This window comes from Rhincodon typus, chromosome 16 (genome assembly GCF_021869965.1).
Source record: "Rhincodon typus isolate 14 chromosome 16, sRhiTyp1.1, whole genome shotgun sequence".
Lineage (NCBI taxonomy): Eukaryota > Metazoa > Chordata > Chondrichthyes > Orectolobiformes > Rhincodontidae > Rhincodon > Rhincodon typus.
In genome coordinates this window covers 52,405,860-52,429,739 of record NC_063347.1, presented here as the reverse complement: position 1 = coordinate 52,429,739, position 23,880 = coordinate 52,405,860, and the positions used below count along the sequence as shown (strand labels likewise).

Here is a 23,880-nt window from a genome sequence, read left to right as displayed (position 1 = left end):
TTCTCCCCCCCCCCCCCCCCCCCCCCCCCCCCCCCCCCCCCCCACCCAGGGAAAAGACCTTGTTTAACATATCCATTCCCCTCATGATTTTGTAAACCTCTATAAGGTCATCCCTCAGTCTCCGATGTTCCAATTGTACCAAGAGTGAGTCTGACCAGTATGTTAGCAGACAATTCAGCCATTTGGGACTCTGAAGCTAAATCTGCTCCTGGTCTTGTTTGAACTGCAGCCATGCACTTTCCGTTAAATGGGTAATGATCATTCTCAGGGCCCTCGACAGATTTTCCTTTCCTTGAGGCCAATTGTAATGCATCATTGTGTGGCTAAACAAGTGTTTCAGAAGCTGCCACTCCTTATTGTCATTTACATTCTGACATTCCCAGCACAGCCACAGTTTCAGCCTGATTCAAGTCTGACAATTATTTTGATTTGATTTTGATTTTTGTTGAGTTTCCTTCCCATAATGTTTCATTGCTATGCCTGAGTTTAGATAGTTAACTCACTTACAAAGCACCTGCATTCTGTGCAAATTACCACAAGGAGAAGTATGACACTATTCCCAGACCTGAGTGCAAGGTTTTGTAAATCTTCGCATTCTACCTTTAGGCAGATTTGCTCATGCTAATTTGTGATATCATATGGCTTGTATGAAGAACCCACTTATGAGCATATGTGCTGATATATTGGGCTACCTCCACTCATCATGGTGACACCATGTTAGGCAGGAATTACCCTACTTTGAATCTGCAACCTTTCATCTCAGGTAAACGATTTGCATCGGGTTCCACTGACAAGAGTATTATAATCTGGACTTCGAAGTTGGAAGGCATCTTGAAATACACGTGAGTTTTTCTTATTTATTTTTCTCCTAAACTGATCCTGGTGAAACCCTTGTGAAGACTTTTTTATATCCAAGTGAAAAGCAGATTATAATTTAAAAGCTGGTGTCATTAATGCAACTATTGGATCTTTCTATAAAAATAAACATTTTAAAAAAAAAAGTTGTCACTATCTTTCCCTCAGTGTTGCTGACAGGTTCAGGGGGAAGTTGGGGTAGAAAGTGAAAGACCAAAACAATTGACGGGCTCCGACTGAAACTGTCCAACGTGCAGTGACCCCAGTGTTATAGAACCAAAGTGGGAGGGAAGCAAAGAGTAAAGAATCAGTGGGTAAATTAGCATGATGGTTATCTTACTGGACTAATAGTCCAGAGTTCTGGATTAATGATCTAAGTTTAAAATCCCACAGCAGCTGGAGGATTTGAATTCAGTTAATTAAATAAAATGCAATAAAATCCAGTTTCAATCATGATGATCATGAAACTGTAGGGAAGTTATGGAAAATCCATTACTAGTTCAGTAATGTCTTTTGGGAAGGGAAATCTGCCATACTTACCTGGTCTGGTCTATTCATGAATTCAGATGTATTGGTTTTAAGCATTCTCTGAAACATCCTAGCAAAACACTGAATTGTGTCAAACTAGCACATAAGTCCAAGTAAGGACAGCATGTTTCCTACCCTAAAGGACTATAGCAATCCATATGGGTTTTCAGAATAATCAACAATAGTTTCATGGTCACCATTACTGAGCCTAACTTTTTACATTCCAGATTTTCCGAGTTGAATTTAAATTCCACCAGTGGCTCTGGTCACTAGAACATTATAACCCAAGTCTCTGGAATACTAGCCCGGTGACATTATCACAATGTCACCTCTCCCTTCTGCTTCTGGGCATGGTACGTGCTTGAAAAATGATTATTTAATGCTCTTGATGAACACTGGATGTCTCAAAGCATTTTACACCCTGTGGAGTACTTTTGAAGTTAGTCAGTGTGGTAATTTAGGAACCACCAAAGTCCATTTGCATGCAGAAGATTCCTCAATCTGTAAAACGATAGTGACCAGATTTTTTTGTTTGCTTAGTTGATTTGAGGTATAAATATTAGCTTGGACGAACTACAGTGCACACCTGCATCACATTGTGTTAATTCAACATCTTGAAGATTTCCTTTAGCTGGTTGTTGTTCAACAACTAAAATGCTGAGTAAATAAATAATTTTATTAAGAACTTAATCACATTGAGGAGGCTTCAGACCAATTCTCATCTAATAACCAACTTTGAAACTCTACTCCCGTTTTGGCAGCGGTGACAAATCTTCCACAGTACCTGAGATAATCCAGAACATTCTAAAGAAAAATTACCCACTCTCTCAATGTTAACAGATCCTTTCAGAAATTACAGGATCTGTATCTGGACCTCCCAACTGTATCAAAAACTAGACAGTTCTTCCTTGGGCTGTACATTATCGGTGAACCATATTACATAGATAAATGGCCATTAGCTATTGAGATGCATTGTTTATAGACAACACACAAGAACAGTATTTTCATCCACCTCCCAGAGCAGAGGTAGTAATAAGTTGTATGTTGAAACTATACGATTTTGTGCATTACATCTATAATGGAACTATAGACAGCAAAACTCCCAGCTTACTGTAATAGAAACTGGAAATTCACAGAAACTCAGGCACCTGTGGACAGTTCTTATTTCATGTTCATCAGAATTGGGGAAGACCCTGAGGTTTATCGTTTAACTTGGCAAAAACTGAGTTTATTGTTTACAGACATAATGATTCCATTCAGTGCATTGCATACAACCCAGTCACACATCAACTGGCTTCCTGTTCTTCCAGTGACTTTGGTAAGTTGATCTTTTAATGATTTTAAAAACTTAGAAAATTGTTACATTTGTGTTTTTATTATTTGTTCACGATTTACTTTAACTTTATACAAGTTTTTTTGTTAGAAATAGCAATTTGACTAATCAGTAGTGAGTGGACAGAATTAACATATAAATAATCAGGGCAGGTATTTTCTTTATTCATTCAGGGAATATGGGTTTCTCTGACTGGGCCAGCATTTATTGCCCATCCCTATTTGCTCTTGAGATGAAAGTGACCTGTTGAACTGCTGCAGGCACATGGTATAGGTACACCCCCAGTCTGTTTGGGAGGGAGTTTTAGGATTTTGACCTAGTAACTGGTGACTTGTTTCCAAATCAGGATGGTGAGTGGCTTGGAGGGGAACTTGCAGATGATGGATTTGGAAGATGCTGTCTAAAGAGCTTTGGTGAATTCCTGCAGTGTATCTTGTAGATGATACACACTGTCACTACTGAGTATAGGCGGAGGGTGTGAATATTTATGGATTTGGTGCCAGTCAAGTGTTTTGGATGGTGTCAAGCTTTTTGAGTGTTGTTGGAGTGGGTGTGTGGGTAGTATTTCATCATACTCCTGACTTGTGCCTTGTAGGTGGTTGACAGGTGCTGGATTTTTTTTGCTAAAAGATAACTGTATTTAAACAAATTTCAAGTCCATACTTTTATTTTGGGCTTTATTTCAGTTAGCCCCATAAAACTCCCAACCCATTGATGGCTAGCTCCCCATCTTTATAAAATCAATTTAAACCAAATTGACACTTCTTTATAAAATAAAGAAGTGCAGCTACTGGAAATCTGAAACAAAAATAGACTGCTGGAGAAACTCAGCAGGTCTAGCATAATCTGTGGAGAGAGTAATAGAGTTAACATTTTGAGTATAATGACCCTTTGTAAATATAGCTGTTCTGCTTTATAAACTGTTTTAAATGATTCTGAATAGTGTTGTTTCCCAGTTTCAATTTTGTTTCTCCAAGGTCTAGTTTCAGGTCATCAAAATAGGCATATCTCCAGTCTGAGGGAGCTGGTTCGGTGTCAAGGACTTTCCACATTAAATAAAGGGTGACTTGGTGATGCTATACCGGCCTCTCTGGAATTATTTCAGTTAGGTTATGTTATGGTCACTCTGGCCGCGATACTCCCATAATTTTATTCCTCTGTCTGCTTTGGTGCATTCTTCATTTCTGAATTATTAACAAACTGTCAATTGAGTTCTTACATGCGTGAGAAAGGACTCCTGCATATATTGTAGGAATTTGATGCCTTTACACCCTTTATCTACCTTTCAGATTCATTTTAAGTTAGTTGACATTCTCAGTGTCGTCCTATTTACTGTACACTCCCATTCCCAGATTTCCCTTCCAAAATTTGTTCCTTTATGCTTCTTGATACTAAATTACATCTAACTTTTTTCCACTATCATGTTCGTCCCTTTCTGAAATCTCTCATTGTCTTCCTTGCTGTTTGCCAGGTCCTCCTTTTTAAAATAAGTACCTCAGGAAGATTAGTGACAAACATTTGAGATAAAAATATGGCTGAATTAATTTTGATTTGAATTTGTAAGAATTTTGAATTTTGAATTTAATTTCCTTTTGTCTCTATTTAAAATTAATTAAATGCAGGTTTGTGGTCGCCAGAGCAGAAATCTGTCTCCAAGCACAAAGTCAACAGCAAAATCACCTGCTGCAGGTAATCTAGTCTTTGCTGATACTATCATTGTTACCTTTGCTGATGATTGCAAGCTGTTTGAGCTTCAGGATTGTAAATTGCAAAGTGGGTGTCTGAACCACCTTTGGCACAATTCCATTTAAACACCACAGATCCACCATGCAATTTGATTATTGTGGACAATTTTCCTCACTATGGACTGAAGGATTAGTCTGTGCATTGTAAAGAGAATCACAAATGTATCATACTGTGCAGTATCTTTGCCACAGTCACCATTTCTAAAGGAAATGTTTATGTCAGGGTGATTCAGAAATATTTAAATACATTAGTAGATAGGACAGTTAGGAACGTGATGACTAGCACACGTGGTCATTAAACATACATCCAGATTTTAAATAAATTTCCTAGCCTTCTTACGTTGGCTGAAATCAGAAATATAGGTGTCATAGTCCCATTGGATTGGCATGCTACAAATTACAGTATATAGGGTTCTGGAACTTTTAACGAGGCAAATTTATTCCAGCGCCATTGGAGAATTATTCAGCAAAAATTAGCTTCAGTTTTAGGATGGATCTCACTAGGACCTACACATGAAAATGACAGAGTTTGGATGTTGTCATCCATTCTATTTTCAGGAGTTTTCACCTTCCCATTCCACCATTGAGAAAATGTATCACATTTAAAGATAACATTTGCTCGAACCTTTTCGCCACAGTATTTGAATAATGGGATACCAATGTTAGTCAGGAAACCTTTGGCTAGAAATTGGGAATTACTGCAAGTGTTACAAAAATCTTTTCAGTCATACTTTTTTTTATTCATTCATGGGATGTGACCATTTCACAAGAGGCCAGCATTTATTGGCCATCCATAAATGACCTGGCGAAGGTGGTGCCTTCTTGAGCTGCTGCAGTCCTTGTTGTGTTGGTACACCCACAGTGCTGTTAGAGAGAAAGTTCCAGGATTTTGGCCCCCAGACAGTGAAGGACGGGACAATAATTGTAAGTCAAGATCGTGTGTCACTTGGAGCAGATTTTGCAGGTTGTTCATTTTGGAAGGGATAACAAAAAGACAGAGTTATTTAAATGGAGAGAAAATTGCAGAAAGCTGCAAAACAAAGGGACTTGGGGGACTTGAGCATGAAACACAGAAAGCTAGCACACAGTTGCAGCAAGTAATCAGGAAAGCTAATGCCCTTATTTCCATAGCATTGGAGTGCAAGATTGCGGAAGTCTTACCGCAATTTTACAAGGTAGCATAACCCAGAAGGGGATCAATGCCTTCAAGAAAAGAAAGAAACTTCTTCAAAATTCAGTAACAGCAGTCTTAAAATGCCATTACTAACTTTGCCCCCTTGGAACTGCTTTCTAAACCTGTTCTTGTTTCTGCTTCTTTACTAGTTGGACAAACGATGGTCAGTACCTGGCCATTAGCCTGTTTAGTGGTATTGTCAGTATTCGAAGTAAGAGTGGAGAAGAGAAAGTGAGAATTGAGCGACCTGGTGCTGTCCCAATCTGGTCAATTTGCTGGAATCCATCCAAGTAAGTAAGGAAATGCACTTCAGTGAATTGGAGCAAACCCTTTTGAAGATTTTGAGATGGTTCACGTTCAAAGATCAATAAAATAGATTGATGAAATCACTGTTTATTAAGTACAGTGATACCAAGTCTGATGTGAATTATAGATAGCAAAAATAAAACCTTTTGTGGATTATGCAAATTACCAGAAATGCCTTTGGATCACAAGGATCTCAGTTTTAAGTCTATTCCAGATGAATGAGATGAAAGTCTTTACCTCCTGGCTATTAGGGAATATGACATTGTATTTGGACAGTCTCAACCAAATGTATGATTCAATGACAACAAGGTGCAGGGCTGGATGAACACAGCAGGCCAAGCAGCATCACAGGAGCAGAAAGGCTGACGTTTTGGGCCTAGACCCTTCATCAGAAAAGTGGGAGGGGAAGGGGGTTCTGGAATAAATAGGGAGAGAGTGGGAGGCGGACAATTTGTCAGAAGAAAATAAAATCCAGAATTCAAAACTAATCAGCACGAAGCAGGAAGTTTAAACTCCATGATAGTGAATCACATTAAAAATGAGAAAATTTGTGCAATGGTGGTGCTGTTTTGAGATTGTAAAAGTTTATGCAAAGCAGGGAGAACTGCTGTCCATTAGTATGCGATGTAGCTGAATTGAGGGCATTTGATATTATCTAAAGTTGGAAAGATAGTTGTCATTCTCTACTGATATGCTATCTCTTATGACAGTTTATAAAAGAAAGGAAATTCACATGTGAACCCCTTTTTTTAATATTCACAGTGCTTCAATTTGTCCATTGTACACCCTGACAGTGGCTACATTGGGAAAGGTGCAACCTTGTATCTAATGTTTCCCATCTCTCTTAAGAAATACTGCAAAACGGTTACAGTGAATATCTCCTCCATACAAGTCAAATTAATGTCTCCCATCAGTAACAGTCTAATTCTGTATTCACCTCACAATATTCAAGAGTATGTCAGATTTAAACATCCAAAAACATTCACACTTCTTTCCTATTTCACCTGAGTTCAGGTTGTTGTCTTTCAGGAGGAGCTAAACAATAATGGTTTTTGTGTGTCAATAAATGAGGCAAGTGGTCACAGAATAACTCGATCCTGAGTAAATGGATATTAATCAATGAGTTTCTTCTGATTTTTGATTTGCACAGAGATGAACACACCGACATCTTAGCTGTGGCAGACTGGGGGCAGCGACTTTCCTTTTACCAATTGAGTGGGAAACAGGTATGTCTGGGAAGCATTTCTGAAGGCATACTACAGAGAAGTATCATGAATAATTCTGTGTTGGAAGTTGTGTACATGGTTTATGAAAATAATGCATCCAAGCTTTGTCCCTCTTGTCACAGTTCCTATGTTCCACCTTGCTGTCATAAATACAGATGTACAGGTTTCTTTACGATTCAGAAAGTAACATTGATTCAAATTAAATGGTGATGAACATACACATTAGGTGATCACTTAAATTAAGGAGCCTAGTAAAGGTGTCAAGTCAAGCCGTCATAGTCTTACCAGACCATAGGGCTGCTCTCTCATTAGAAAGAGGGGGCTGGTGGGGATTTAACCTGAAGGCTATCATACCTCAGGCAATACAAGAGGTTGAGAAGGAGAGTCCTTCATGGTAACCTTGGCTGGTGTGGGGACACAGCAAAGGTGCAATGAACCAAGCATTCGTCAGTAACATCCAGGAAGTTGAACATGCCCTGAATAGTTCACTGGTAAATGAAACCCCTGGAAGATTCTGGGTTCTTTCTAATGTATTGATCTTAATGGGGCAGCAATAGGATTTGAAAAATTGGTACCTCTGCCCCTTTACTGGAGGAGACAGAGGCAAGGGAGAGAAGGCAAATGAGATCTATAATTCTAGTTACTGTCTGACCAGGATGTACTTGCAGACATTGGGTGAAGGCTGGAGGATCTCATCCCATTTGTAGGTCAAGGCCCAAATGCACTTTCACAAACACAACCGTGTGATGGAAAATGTTAGAATGATCTCAAACACAAAGTATTCTTTTATAAGTTCTGAGGAAGGGTCACCAGATCCAAAACATTAACTCTGTTTTCTCCTTCACAGATGCTGCCAAACCTGCTGAGTTTTTCCAGCAACTTTGTTTTTATTCTTTTATAAGGTTAAGGATTAAGGGTTCATCTGGTTTCTTGAAATAATAGGGGTTAAGGAGAAGGTGGTGTTGTGGTAATGTCATTGGACTATTAATCCAGAGGCCCATGCTCATGCTATGAGGACTTGGGTTCAGACATGGATTCAAATTCCACCAAAGAAGTTTGTAGAATTTAAATACAAGTAATGAAACTTTGATACAATTAATAAAACTTAAAACCAGTCTCTAAGCATATCTTCAATTGTTGTAAAAAACACATCTGGTTCAGTTGTGTCCTTTGGGGGGGCAAATTTATTCTTCCTACTTGGTCTGACTCCAGACCTACCGTAGCAAGGTTGACTCTTAACTACCATCTGAAATAACATGGTAGGTCACTCACTTCAGGTGCATTTATGGATAGGCAACAAAGGGGAGCTTGCCAGTGACATCTACTTCCCATGAAAGAATAAGTAAATCTAATGGTCTGCTATTAGTTAAAACTATCCATGCACCAGCAGCTCAAAACAAGAATCATGGCCCAATTTGTGGAAAATGTGAATTGATGACAGTGGTGGAAACAGGGCATTTCAGGCCAAAGTAAAGTGGGCAATCAAATGGGATGCCCTTAATTAATCATATTTAATAATTGGCAAAGAAATAAAGAAGCATTCACTTTTAATATAACATCTTCTGAAAGAGAAATGAAAGGAGGGAAAGGAAAAAGAATGGATAGGGAGAGATTGAGAGAGCAAAATTAATTAAAAATATGAAATTCTTAAAATCTTGCAGGAAGTTCAAACTTGAAATAATGAAACTTAGAAAGTTCATCTTTATTACAAGAGAGATGAGCAGGGATTAGACTTTAAAATGACATTAAAGGGACACTTACAGTTGTTATAGTACTCTTAGTTTTGGTGATAAGTTTGAGCAACTAAGGCAAGCGCTTACAAAAAGAAGCAGGCTATTGCTTAGGATGGCATTTTCACAAAGTAAGTGGCAGATAGATAGCTTCTGTTTTCCCGGCAACCCATGAGAGGCTCATTTCCCAGAAGTTTAATGTCACAACCAGGACATCCAATTGACTATTCCCTACCCAAAAAGCTGAAGCTGACAAGGTAGCAACACAGTGGTATACAATTAGCAGGAACAGTGGATCTAGGTGAACTCCATGTAGTCTCCAGACCCCATGTGGTCTTATGGCATCAGGTCAAACAATGGTAAGTACTCGGCATGGCAAAACATCAATGTCCATCAGAAAAAGCACCAGCATTGATCCAGCTGGTTAATTTCTGAAAGCCAAATGTGTCGGATCAGGTTGTGGCAGTTCGAACCGACATTGCAGGAAGGTGGGATCCTACTTTAGCCGAACTCAGCAATTTACTTGTACACTGTCTTTGTGGAGGTGAATTCATATTTACACAGAGAATACCCTCTATTGTGTAGCATTATGACCTTCACAAATAGGAATGATTCAAATTAGATCTAGCAATTCAAAACTAGGCATTTATAAAGAGCTGGGGCTATCAACAGAGACATAATTGTATTCTACCATATGACCTGATGGAATACACATCCCTCAATTTAACATGGTTTGACAAGCATTAACACATTTAAATGAGGAGCAATGTTCCCTCTAAACTGTAGATGTGTGGGCATGCCATAATCCTGAATGTGCATCAGAGGGAATCAAAAGATTGCAAACAAGCAACAGTTCTTTCGTGATGTGAATGTGCCTGCAAATCTTAAAGGACCTGCACAGTACAATAAGCTGGTCCGGTGCAGCATATGGAAAGTAGAGGGACCACTGAATTGAACAGAATAAAAATCGAAAGAACCGCAGATGCTGTAAATCAGGAACAAAAACAAAGTTGCTGGAAAAGCTCAGCAGGTCTGGCAGCATCTCTGAAGGGAAAAAACAGAGTTAACATTAACTCTGTTTTTTCCTCCACTGAATTGAACAGCATGTTGGAAACAGCCCCAGCCATACCCAAGTATGTCAAACTGGCGAAGAAAGTTATTGTTGCAATTCAGCCAATTCAGTGCAATCCACGTGATATCGAGGAAGAGCTCAGTACAATGGAAATGTAAAAGATATGATTGTGACCATATCCTGGGTGTCATGCTGAATTATTTATGTGCTCAAGCGATAGTCATGCTTTCAGCTAAGTTGTTCCAATGTACCTACAGCTCTCTCTGCCTGACAAATGGGAAAATGACCTGTCCACAAAAAAGTAGGATAAATCCAATTTTGCTGATTAGCATCCATCAGCCTAATCTCGATTGTAAGCAAAGGATTGGAAAGCACAATCCCGTGCTGTCAAACAGCACTTATTCATCAACAGCCTAGACATTGAAAGCCAAGGCACTCTGAATCATGGTGGCCCAAACCTTGGCCCAAATTTGGCAAAAATTGCTGAATTCCAGAGTTCAGGGTGTGTGGCTGTCCATGGTAGGCAACTTTTCTTCCAGTGTGGCAGCAAGGAGCAAAATTGGAAGTGAATGAAAATCTGGGGAAAAAGCCCAACCTTGGTTGGAGTCATACCTAGCATAAAAGAAGTTGTTTGTAATTGTTGGTGACTAATCAACTCTGTCACAGCACATATCTGCAGGAGTTCCTCAGGGTAATATTCTAGGCTCCACCATCTTCAGCTTTTTCATTACTGACCTTCCCTCTATTGTAATATCAGGAGTGGGACGTTTAACTGAGCAATTACATAAATACTGTGACTGAAGGGCAAATTGGAAGTTGCATAGTGACTCAATTCAAGAAAATATTTCCACCATCTGCAACAGACAAGTCAAGACCATTAAGGTGTGTTCCCTGGATGAGTGCACTTTCAACAACACTTGATCAGTGTCCCATCCGTACCTTAAGCATTCATTCCCCTCGCCGTTAGTGCAGTGTAGTTGTAGTGTGCATCATTGGTAAGGTGTTCTACAATAATACTTAATGGCTTCTTTGACATCATCTGGCAAACCTGGTACCATTATCAACTAGAAGAATAGGAACAGCAGTTGCATGGGACCAACACCATCCTTTTGGAAGCTTCCTTACTCCTCTATCAAAATCATGGATCCCTTTATCTCACAGTTAGGATACTTCACCACTTTAACTGCAGAAGTTCATAAAGCTCACCAGCACCACCTTGAGAGCAGTTAGTGATGGCCAGTAACTGTTGGACTTGCTAATGATGTTCTTGCCATATGACTGAACAAAAATAAACTAAAAATATTCCATTTCATGGTAAATGCCATTTGTCCACACCTACCATAAAGCTACTTCACACTTCAAAGTACTACTTTGGCTGTAATTTACTTTGGGATGTCCTAAAGTTGTGAAAGATTGTGATTGCACAGAGCTGTTAATTGAGAATTACGTATTGGCATTGGAAAGTGTAATTCATAGAACATAGAACATTACAGCGCAGTACAGGCCCTTCGGCCCTCGATGTTGCGCCGACCTGTGAAACCAATCTGAAGCCCATCTAACCTAAACTATTCCATTATCATCCATATGTTTATCCAATGACCATTTAAATGCCCTTAAAGTGGGCGAGTCTACTATTTTTGCAGGCAGGGCATTCCACGCCCTTACTACTCTCTGAGTAAAGAACCTACCTCTGACATCTGACCTATATCTATCACCCCTCAATTTAAAGCTATGTCCCCTCGTGCTAGCCATCGCCATCCGAGGAAAAAGGCTCCCACTGTCCACCCTATCTAATCCTCTGATCATCTTGTATGTCTCTATCAAGTCACCTCTTAACCTTCTTCTCTCTAACGAAAACAGCCTCAAGACCCTCAGCCTTTCCTCATAAGACCTTCCCTCCATACCAGGCAACATCCTGGTAAATCTCCTCTGCACCCTTTCCAATGCTTCCACATCCTTCCTATAATGCGGTGACCAGAACTGTACGCAATACTCCAAGTGCGGCCGCACCAGAGTTTTGTACAGCTGCAACATGACCTCATGTCTCCGAAACTCAATCCCTCTACCAATAAAACCTAACATACCGTACGCTTTCTTAACAACGCTATCAACCTGGGTGGCAACTTTCAGTGATCTATGCACATGGACACCGAGATCTTTCTGCTCATCCACACTACCGAGAATCTTACCATTAGCCCAGTACTCTGTATTCCTGTTATTCCTTCCAAAGTGAATCACCTCACACTTTTCCGCATTAAACTCCATTTGCCACCTCTCAGCCCAGCTCTGCAGCTTATCTATGTCCCTCTGTAACCTGCAACATCCTTCTGCACTATCCACAACTCCACCAACTTTGGTGTCATCCGCAAATTTACTCACCCATCCTTTTACGCCCTCATCCAGGTCATTTATAAAAATGACAAACAGCAGTGGCCCCAAAACAGATCATCTTTTCGTTGTACATTCATCAGGAAAAACATAAGAATAACCAATTTTAAACTATCACTACAAAAACCACCCTTTGTCTCTGCAATAGTTTGATGTTGGTGCTTTAACATTTGAAAAGCTCATATTTGTTCTGAAGAATACCTTTTGGCAACATGTCTTTCCTGTTGGCAATATTCAAGTAACTTTTTGCTAATATAATGGATAGGATCATTGCAAGGTTATTGCAACGCAGAACTTTAACTTGTACTTCCTAACTTTTGCAAACTGGTTCTGATAAAGGTAATTTTCATCAGTGGCCATGGACTGTTGGGGTATTTTATTTTAAATTTACAAAACTTCAGTTATTCGAAATTCTTATCATGGTTGGACTGATTACTTACACTTGAAATATTGTTCCCCTGTTTATTTAAGTTCTTTACAATTGAAAAGCTGAACCTAGTGGAATTAATGGCATTTTTGATAAATTCAAATTGTATCTCCATTCTAGATTGGAAAAGACAGGGCACTGAACTTTGACCCCTGTTGTGTCAGTTACTTCTCAAAAGGAGAGTATATTGTGATGGGAGGCTCCGATAAACAGGTTTCTTTGTACACAAAGGATGGAGTTCGTCTCGGTAGCATTGGGGAACAGCAATCCTGGGTGTGGACCTGCAGAGTGAAGCCAGACTCCAATTATGTTGTAAGATTTTTATCAGTTCACCTTTGCTAAATATAATCTTTAAGCATCATTTATAAACCTCCAATCCTGTCAATATTCTGTCATAATAACAGTGCTAAATATTTAGTTTGATTTGTCCAGCAACATTCTTGACATCGTCAATTTCTCTATATGGTAGTATATTCTGGGTGAGTCATGGATTGAAGACTATAGCCAAAATCTTTGCTTTAACCACCTTATTCATTGAAACCATTGTTTTTATTTTCAAGTTCATCCAGTTGCCTAGGGCTTGGAAACTGGGCTGAGCAACACCAATTTTACATTGTCTCAGTGGCCTTGAAAAACCTCTAATATGGAGGTCAGGAAGACATTACTCATTGTGAGTTGATAATCCATGATTTTCCACTTGCATGGGCCACATCTGGAACAAGTTTTGTCTCTTTGCATTTCCAAGTCAGAAGCCTAACACCTAATTTGAGGCCTTGGCTGCGAGAATGGCTTTCCACAAGCAGGTGGTGTCAGCTATGTACAAGAAAATGAGGCTATATGGAGCCTAATATTTGGTCTTTAAAAGAATTGTGGAAGGTGGGAATGAGTGAGGCAGGTTTTACAATCATGTTTATTTCGAACGTGGTAACGGTATTGCTGCTCCTTGACCCCACATTAAAAGAATGTGGGCTATTGCTGATCATCATTGTTTACCTCCATCTTCAGCCACTGTCACCTTCTCACCGATGACAGCAGCAGTCCCCCCTCACTCCGCGCCCCCCAGCCTAATTGCTGCATTTTCACATTTATCCAACGTTATAGCTGAAATAACACCACAGAGGCGTATCCTGTCACTAAATTACCATTTATTTCCACTTGCACAGTACTTGACATTAGTCCAGCTTTCTCAGAGCCAGCTGTCAGGATGAACACCATCTCTGGCACTCCTGTCTTTATCTGTCAGTCAGGGTCCCTGATTGGACCAGGCTAATAACCTCAGTAAAGAAACTCCTATTCTATGAGATCAACCTGCCTGACCTTGTTACAATCACTCCATCTCTTTTTTCCCCCCCCCCCCCGCTTTCCAAGTCTGGGGACTTAGGCCTGTTCTTTTTATTGTAGCCTCTCCTGGGGCGTTTTCACATTGAGTCTGGTTCCTCTGACTCAGCCTTGGATACGGCTGATGTGTACCAGACCGTAGCCTGTCTCTCGTGCCTGGACTGTCTCGGAAGAAATTCATCCTCTTCTTCGGGTGGTAAAAGGCGTCGAGGCTGCGACATCCACTATGCCCATCTCCAATGTAAGGGGAGAACCAGTGGGTTCTGATACCCTTTCTGGCTGTTCTGAGTTTCTGGGTATGTTTTGGTCCTGCCCAGTTTCCAAGTTTGCAGCTTTCATGTGCTTGTTCAGGACCACCTCACTTACTCGAACTTTGTATATCACAGGACCAGACCTCGTGTTGACCATGCTTCTTATCCATGCAGGGCCAATTCCGTGGTTTCAGCACCAAATTCTGTCCCCTGGAATAAACTGTCTCTCTGTCTTAGAGGACTCTGGTGTCGAGCATTGGCATTCCTGATGCCGTTTCACCATCCCCATCCCACGTCCAGGAAGATCAGATTTAACCTGGTGCTGAGTTTTCGCCCCATTAGTAACTCTGCTGGAATTATGCCTGTAGTCGCATTCCCATGAATGTGGGGCAGTTGCTGGCATTAATTTTTGTACTTGTCGGCACTCTGGGCATTGCCCCACCAATGCGGCTGTGTCTGCATCCAATCCTGGCCACCAGGTATACATCTCGCCAACATCTTCATTTTGGAAACCCCGGTGGAGTTCAGCCAGTGTCTGGTGGCAATTTTTGCTTAGGACAATCATTCTTGCTCCCCGTAATATGCCACCCTCTACTGTGATCTGGCCTTTCCGAGTCCAAGAAGGTTTCATTTCTGGTTATGATGGCCCTTTGGTTTCCCCATCACCACCTGCTGTTTCAGTTTTGCTAGGACTGATTCTTTCTGCATCCAAAGTCTGATATTGTCAGCTATGACTGGAAGTGTGTCCAGAAAATTTAAAACCATTATGGACTCTTCCAGTGGCAGCACCATTGATGGTTTATCCGCCAGTGGGAGGCGGCTCAAAGCATCTGCATTCGCCACTTGGCTTCTGGGATGTTATTCCAACTTGTGATTATATGCACTTTGAATTCAGCAGTGGGCTCTGATATTAATCTGAAACTATGGACAGCACTGTTTTGTCCTCTTAAGTAGACCTAGCAGGGGTTTGTGGTCTGTTAATATTACAAATTTATGTCCGCAAAGGTACTGGTGGAACTTCCTGACTTCAAATATGACCGCCAAGACTTCCTCCTATATCCAGGCATATTTGTGCTGTTCTGTTCTATGTTCTATTGGTAAAATGAAGGGTAAGCAGGTTAGTTGATCTTAGAGTTGGATAGTAGGTCGGCACAACGTCGTGGGCCAAAGGGCCTGTACTGTGCTGTACTGTTCTATGTTTACACTTCACATTAGCCAAAGTCCTGTTGGTCGCTTTCTTCGTTGGGCCACCTATGAGCTAATACTACCCTGATGCTATATGGGGAGGCATCGCATGTCAATACTGGATCTCGCTTGGGATCATAGTGTGCCAACACCTTGGATAGCAGCTGTTTCTTCACTTCTTCAGAGTCAGCTTTTCAGAATGAACAGAACCTTTGCCACTCCTGTTTATATCTGTCAGTCAGGGCTCCCTGATTGGGGCTATTAACCTGGTCCAATCAGGGAACTCATATTTCATGAAGTCCACCTGGCTGACCTCATTACAATCACTACAATAGTGAACTGATCTTTGAACATATTTTGCTGAATAATCTTCTGACTGTCCATAGCTCAGTAAAAATGAGGCCTGAAGCCCAAAATCAAGAGCACCATGAGCCTCGGGCCTACTGCTCAGCACCTGTCAAATAGGACCATGCTTGAATTTCTGACTCATTGTATTTGGTTGTGGAAAATAGACTTGTCACTAATCCAAATGTAATAATTATCAAAGTTTCAATTTGTGCACTTATTTATGTTGAATACATATTTAGACAGAACTGTGATAACAGGCAGAGTTGAATGACTTTTCAGTTTTTTTTTGTTCAGCTTGTGAAGTGAATGCACTCACATGTTGAACCACTTGGTGGCACCTTTCATCTGTTTTCAGTACTGTTCCAATGAGTGTAAAGCCACAGTAATGATTAAAAATTAACTGCTGACATAATTCTAGGTGTATCAAAATGAAATTTCAATTGTTTGTATTTCAAAGAAACAGGAACAGGTCATTCACTCTCTTAGATCTATTCTGCCATTGGATTGTGGTTCAACTATTACTGAAGCGGGTTACATATCACCTTGTTTCTTTGCATTAATACTCTGTGAATAATGAGCAAGTGCAAATGGTTCTATATTCTTCTTCCAAGGTTGTAGGTTGTCAAGATGGTACAATTGCCTTTTACCAAATAATTTTTAGCACGGTGCATGGACTATACAAGGACCGCTATGCCTATAGGGACAGCATGACCGATGTCATTGTACAGCATCTCATCACAGAACAGAAAGGTGAGTTCTTAAACAAAGGTGTCAGTAATTATAACTGGGATACTGCAGTTTCCCATGCTGTTACAGTTGGTGATATATTTAGAAGTTAATGTAATCAGTTCAAGTACATGCTATTTGATAATGCACTGTCACTGCACTTAACATGTACTTTTTCCTGTTTGCTAGTGCGGATCAGATGCCGGGAACTTGTGAAGAAGATTGCTATATATAAGAACCGACTAGCAATCCAGCTGCCGGAAAAAATCCTGATCTATGAGCTCTTTTCAGAAGATAATACTGACATGCATTACCGAGTAAAGGAAAAGATTACCAAAAAATTTGAATGCAACCTTTTAGTTGTATGCTCACAGCATCTTATCTTGTGCCTGGTATGCTGACTAATGAAAATTTCAGACTGTGTAGTTTTATTATAGTATAATGTATGGTATATAGTTTTTTTTTCTTTAAGGGAGACATTCAACTTGGCTAGGTTTCTAAAGAATGTCTTTCTGTAAAAACTTTAAATAATAAAGAACTTTCAGGCATTGTTTCAAACTGTCTGACATTGTCAAGTAGAAATCTTGAACTTTGGTTAAAGTTCAGTACTGTGGATGGTGGAACTTTGAAGTAAGAACAGAAAATGCTGAAATTACTCCCCTTCTTTGGCGTGAGAAACAGTTTACCATTTCAGGTTGTGGACCTTTCAGCAGGCAAGGCAAAGATGGGAGATTTAGGTTCTCTCAAGTGCAGAGGCATGAAAGTCGGGAGGGCAGGGAAGAACAAAAGGGAAGCTCTGTTAAAGGCCAGTAGGCAGGAATGATTATATGTCAAAACGGATGATCATGCAAGGCAATAAGAAGTGGTAATGAATTAGTTGAAACAAAATATAGATCTAGAGGTAGTGTGAATGACAACAGCAGAATCATCGACTGTAACTTTCAGGGGGGTGGTGGCATAGTGGTAATGTCACTGGATTAGTAATTCAGAACCCTGGGCTAATCTTCTGAGGACATAGCTTCGAACCCCTCCATGCAGTGAAACTTTGGAATAAAAAACTAGTCTAATTGTGACCATGTGCCGGGTGGTACAATGGCTCCGTGGTTAGCACTGCTGCTTCGTAGTGTCGGATTTACTTCCAGCTGGGTTCCTCTGGGTGCTCCAGTTTTCTCCCATAGTCCAAGTATGCCCATAGTGTTCAGGGATGTGCAGGCTAGGTGGATTCGGCATGGGAAATGCAGGGTTATACGGCAGGGGGATGAGTCTGGGTGGGATGCTTTTCAGAGTGTTGGTGTGGACTCGATAGGTAGAATGGCCAGCTTTCACACTAGGGATTCTATGAGAGGGGAAACATTTAAAAGGGCCCTAAAGGGCAATGTTTTCACGCAGCAGGTGGTGCAGGTAGGAATGTGCTGCCAGAGGAGGAGAAGGGCACAATTACAACATTTAAAAGGCATCTGGATGGGTACATGAATAAGAAGGGTTCAGAGTGATCTGGGCCAAATGCTGGCAAATGGGACTAGATCAGTTTAGGATACTGGTCAGCATGGATGAGTTGGACTGAAGTGTCTGTTTCTGTGCTGTTTCACTGTAAGACTCTTAAGTGGTTCAAGTTCCATCTGCTGTGGAGGTGTCTCATAACACATGTGAACAGATTGATTAGAAATAACTATAAATTTAAGTGACCACTGCTAATGCCTCAGCCACTGCTGCTGCGGGTCGACTGGCAGCTACTTTTGCCAAAACAGAGACTACACAGTAACTCGCTTACTTTGGAATATGCTGTATAAGGAAGGCCATATATGCAAGCTTGCTGATTGATTGATTGGAAAGGAAAGTGGTTTTATTATAATAGATTTAATTCACTCCAGGGACAGGCAGGCAGACTCCTTCCATTCTACTTGAGTCACATACTGGGTGCACCTAAGCTTTCTGAGTATCCTCAGCCTGCCAGCCAAAACAACCAAAATCAAGACATCACTGTGTGAGGAACTGCAGGTGGAAAACTTCTGTCATACCACTCTGTGGCACATTGTGTTTACACCACCCAGATACAGTACACATGCTGTGCAATCTGCTTCTTAATAACCTCATACACTTGTCCTTTAGTTTTAAAATACCAAGCTCTTTTTCTTCACATGTTTATGATGTAATCTGTTTTCTTATTGCTAAAATAATATAATAATAACAAATATATCTGCATTGAAACTCCTTAGCCAGACCCAGATATACAAATAGAAATTGCAAAATTAAAATTTTTTTTTATTGTGCTTACGTTTGGATTGCTCTGGAACTGATATATTTTCTGTTTGTAAGCCTGTTTGCTTTCTGTTTTCTGCTAGCTTTCTGCTAGCAATGACATTAATGCTTGTGACCCTGGCACATGTCATCAAGTGAGTCTGAAAAAATGAATGCTAACAAGCTATCACCTTGGGCAAGCATCAGAAATCAGCCCTGTCGTTACCAAACGCCAACACATTTCAGTTTCCAGGCAGGGTGTCTGAAAGCAATCAGTAAGGAACACCCAACCTGATTTCCATCACCCCTGTCCTAACCAATTGCTCCGATTAGAAGTGTGGTGGTTAATTATAGGGGCTGAACTGTTGCCACAGCTTAAAATCAGCTAACCCAGAAAGGGGTCAGGATGAATCCTGTTTAGTGCCTGTCTACACAGAATGCATTTACAGGTCTTTGTCTTTACAGGACAAGCATTTTAAAAATTAAATTTAGAATGCTGAAAATTTAGAAATTATAATTGACAGAACATATGGGAACATGAAGTAATTTCATATTCACTGTATTCCCAAATGATAAGATCAAATCTGAAAGTTGTTACAAATTGTTTCTCTAGTTGAAATGTCAGTCAATAGCTCTAGACTAGGTATGAAAATATGTTCGCACTGTGCCCTTGAAGGCTAATAGCTAAACAGGGTCAATTACTAGACACCGAATTACATTACCATGTCTGAAAACCTCTCAGATCTGTTTCACAGCTGGGAAGCATAAAGTGACACATTGAATTCCACATTTGGAGTGATTTTTTAAAAGGCAGCCAAAATTGAGCTGAAGAGATTTGGTGAAATAAGAGACTCATTGTCCGTGCTGTCATATGAAGTGTCTCTTAATGGCAAGGTGGAAGGGGCAACATTAGACCCTGGAGTCATGCCCTAGTAAAGGTCAGGACAGAGAAAATGGAAAAGGTTTTATGTATCCCCACATTTTGAAAATGGAATTAGCAATTGAAGTAAACTTTGTGACTTTCAATTTGAGGAGAGAGTTCATTTTTAATTTGCTTATTACAGTTCAAAAGAGATACTTTATATTTCTCCTCTTTCCCCATTTTTAAGGTGGATCTGCTTTAGTTCTTTAGATCTTTCACTTACTGCACCACATTCCTGAGCTGAGAGGAAAGGTTAAATCTTCTAGTTGGCTCTCTCTCTGAGATAAACGTACTGTGAGGGCAGCATTTTTAGAGTAGAATTGATCCCAAAGTCCAAATTTACAAAGAATTTTGTGAGCAGTGTAGAAACTGAAAATAAATCCTTTTGTAGAGTTTTGGGTATCAACTAAACCATTTGGCATTTGAAGTTTGAGCTGTTGTGTCTAGGTTCCACTAGGACCAGGAAAGAAGTTTGCCCAAGTTAAGACTCCTATTTAGTGTTATGTTCTGCTTTGACTGTGTTTGATCCAGACTTTGAGGCTTGCGCAGTTAAATTCTATTGGATCCTTTTCAATTAATGACATTTTTAGTCAGCCACTTGCAACTTTATTAATGCCTTCTTTATGTCCCATTTAGGAAAAGAGATTGCAGTGCTTGTCATTTAGTGGTGTGAAGGAGAGAGAATGGCTCATGGAGTCACTTATTCGCTATATTAAAGTCATCGGAGGACCATCAGGAAGAGAAGGCCTATTAGTTGGTCTGAAGAATGGTCAGGTACTGTTACTGTTTAATAAGATTATATGGGACCTGTTTTTTTTTTTAAACCCCTCAGCTTTACTTTATATTTACATGGTGAGTTGGATGGAACAGTAATTCTGAGATTGTTGCTTTGAGTCTTGGCTGCATTTGTTTTCAGTAATAATTTTGTGATGGAAAATATTGAGAAAGAAATGTATAACACATTTAATGTTTGAGCAAGACGATTTAATGCTGAATCACTGGCAAAGTTCAATTTGCATGAAACTGGAAAGGACATAATCGCTGTCTTCACTTTCACTTTTTTCCAATTTGATGGATCACTGATGACAGATAACTGTTAATTAGAGGCTGCTGGAAAACCTCAGGAGGTCTGGCAACATCTGTGAAGAAAAAATCAGTAAGTATTTTGGGTCTAGTGACCCTTCCTCAGAACTGATGGTAGCTGAGGAAGTGTTGCTTTATATGCAGAAAATAGGGAAGGGGCTGGGGTAGGGAGTAAACGATAGGATAGAGCCCGAAGAGAGAGAAGAGCAGTTGGATAGACAGAAGAGTTGATAATGATCTGGCTGGGAGGGTGAATAGTTGTTAATGGAGACTGTTAGTGACTAATAATAGGTAGTGTGTAATGGCAGGCTATGTGATGATTAATTTTCAGCATATAAACTAACGTTTTCCCAGCTACCATCAGTTCTGAGGAAGAGTCACTGGACCCGAAACGTTAACTCTGATTTTTTTGTTTTTCTTTGCAGATGCTGCCAGACCTGCTGAGTTTTTCCAGCAACTTCTGTTTTTTCTGATTTACAGCAGCCGCAGTTCTTTTGGTTTTTATTTAACTGTTAATTAGAGGCCAGTATACCATATTGATTCTTGAAGCCCCTGTTAAGGTTAGCAAGATTCCAAGAGTGAGCTTGGACATGGGATAAAACACTAGAGAAGGGAGAAAATTGAAGCAAATGATTGTACTTGAGTTTAGAATTATACATGTTCCTGAACTTCGCTTTATCGCTGGAGAATTTTTAACCGAGAAGAGAAAACTAATAAGTTCCTCTAGCCCCTCAGCCATTCCAGGTTCTTCCTTATTCTCTGAATCATCCGTCCTCTCATCAGACTTTCACCTTGTTTCCACTTATTCGCATTGGCTTTCCCTACATCTTCTAGCCTTTCCTCTCTTTTCTAGTTCTGCTTTCTAGCATCTCAATATTTTGTAACACCCTTTACGACCTCTAATCACTTTTGTGCCATCTGGCCCCTTTGACACTTTCCTGCATCCTGTTTCTAGGTTAGGCAGTCAGTCTGTATCCCTGCAGTTGGATGGCTCAGTGCCATATTTGTTACAAAATTGTAATTAGCACAAAGAGCATGAATGAGTAGGTGGAAAACTGACAATGCAAAATAGAAATTTGAGACTACAGTTTTTTTTTAAACGCACTTTGCAAAAATCAATGTAAGATACCAGTCCTGAGGAATACAATATTTTCACCACTTTGGTTGGTGAATCAATTATTAAACTCATCTGTTGGACATAGCATAGTTTAGAGACTGACTAATGTTATATGTGCTCAAGCCTTGCTATATTGTGAACTAAATGATTCTGAAATGAGCAAACGCTGTTAAGTTCAGCTGGTCAGTCTAGAATCATATACAATTTTTTTTATTGTGGGCTTTCTTTTTCATCAAAATGTATTGATTGCTGTGAGAAACCTGAGGGGCCAAGATTATGATCTTGTCACAGTGGTGAGCACTGCTTTTTTCATTTAGCTCTGTAGAATTATTAACCACTGTACAACATGATAAGCCATCACACATTTTGCAAGCTATTCAAAAAAATGCTGGTGTTAGAAATCAGATTATCTCATAATATCCCTACAGTGCGAAAGGAGGTCATTCAAGCCTATTGAGTCCACACTGACCCTCCAAAGAATATCACACTCAAACCCTACTGTATCTCCACATTTACCAATACTAATCAACCTAGCCTGCACATCCCTGGACACTACAGGGCAAATTAGCATGGCCAATCCACCTAACCGCCACATCTTTGGACTATGGGAGGAAACCGGAGCACCCGGACGAAACCCACACAGACATAGGGAGGACATGCAAACTCCACACAAACAGTACCCAAAGGTGGAATCGAACCTGGGACTCTGGCACAATGAGACAGTAGTGCTAACCACTAAGCCACTGTGCTGCCCCTCCTAGTTTTGATTACCCTGAAATATCTTGAATAATATACATTTGGAAAAATTATTTAACCAAAATAGAATGAAAAGAAAGGCAGCCTTTAGATTGATTGGCAAGTTTAAGAGCTCCTCCAATGATGAATATTGAGAACCCCTCCCCACAGAATTTTCAGCTAACACGGCTTGATTTTTAACATTGCACATCCTACAAGTGGCTGCCAATCACTTTGTCACTCGTGTATATGTTGCTAGCATTTTAAGCCCGCAGGTATGGGACATGGAAGGTATCTGTAGCAGGTTAGCATGTGTCTTATTTTGAATTAAAATGTGGGTTCCGGTGGCTACAGGAACAAAGTACTACAGCTGCTGAAAATCCAAAACAAAAACAGAAAAATCTGTTAATACTGAGCAGGACAACCAATATCAGTAGAGAAAGAAATAAAGGGTGGAATCTTATAGGGTCCTGAATGATGTGGGTTATGGCAAGAAAGGTGACACAATCACACGAGAAGTCCTGTGAAATTGGGAGCAACTTGTTGCATTTTTTAACTCCGTTCTGAATGTCAAGGCGAGATTTTCACTCCACAGTGACATGTTGCCTATTAATGGGGATTATTACTTGTTAATGACCTTATTAACAGCACATCTCACCTAATTAATGTGCAGATTTCTATCTTACCACCCATGGTAGGCAAATAAGATGCCAGGAATTCTCACCATGGAAAGTCAGAATGGCTTTCTGGCAACTTCAGCTGACTGCTGGCTGTGAAGAATCTCCATGTTATTCACCACACAATATGTCCATGGACATCACCATCCAATATTTGCCAACTCTTCAGGATCCTCAGGCACCTCTCTGATCCACTTGCAGATGCTTAGGAAGTTGAGACGTATGTTGTAGGATACCCTGGCAACTATGATTGAGAGGCTGCTACAGGGCACTTTGTACCCAGGGATGGGTACCCACTTCATACATTGGACCAGGCTACATCGTTACAACGTTTAAAAGTCATTTAGATAAGTACATGAATAAGAAATGTTTGGAGGGATATGGGCCAATCGCAGGCAAGTGGGACTAGTTTAGTTTGGACTTATGTTCGACATGAACTGGTTAGACCAAAGGGTTTGTTTCCATGCTGTATGACT

The 23,880-nt window shown here is 40.2% G+C and overlaps 1 protein-coding gene across 2 annotated transcripts in view; it reads left to right on the top strand.

The window, feature by feature from the left end:
- The window catches only part of ift122 (intraflagellar transport 122 homolog (Chlamydomonas)), a 95,215-nt gene that overhangs the window by 12,306 nt on the left and 59,029 nt on the right, over positions 1 to 23,880 (top strand). For both annotated transcript variants that reach the window (XM_048606237.1, XM_048606238.1), the window contains exons 4-12: positions 764 to 842; positions 2,625 to 2,701; positions 4,339 to 4,405; positions 5,785 to 5,925; positions 7,092 to 7,167; positions 12,905 to 13,096; positions 16,518 to 16,656; positions 16,822 to 17,024; positions 20,429 to 20,566. In XM_048606237.1, coding sequence (XP_048462194.1) covers positions 764 to 842; positions 2,625 to 2,701; positions 4,339 to 4,405; positions 5,785 to 5,925; positions 7,092 to 7,167; positions 12,905 to 13,096; positions 16,518 to 16,656; positions 16,822 to 17,024; positions 20,429 to 20,566 — 1,112 coding nt within the window. The remainder of the gene's footprint in view (positions 1 to 763; positions 843 to 2,624; positions 2,702 to 4,338; positions 4,406 to 5,784; positions 5,926 to 7,091; positions 7,168 to 12,904; positions 13,097 to 16,517; positions 16,657 to 16,821; positions 17,025 to 20,428; positions 20,567 to 23,880) is intronic.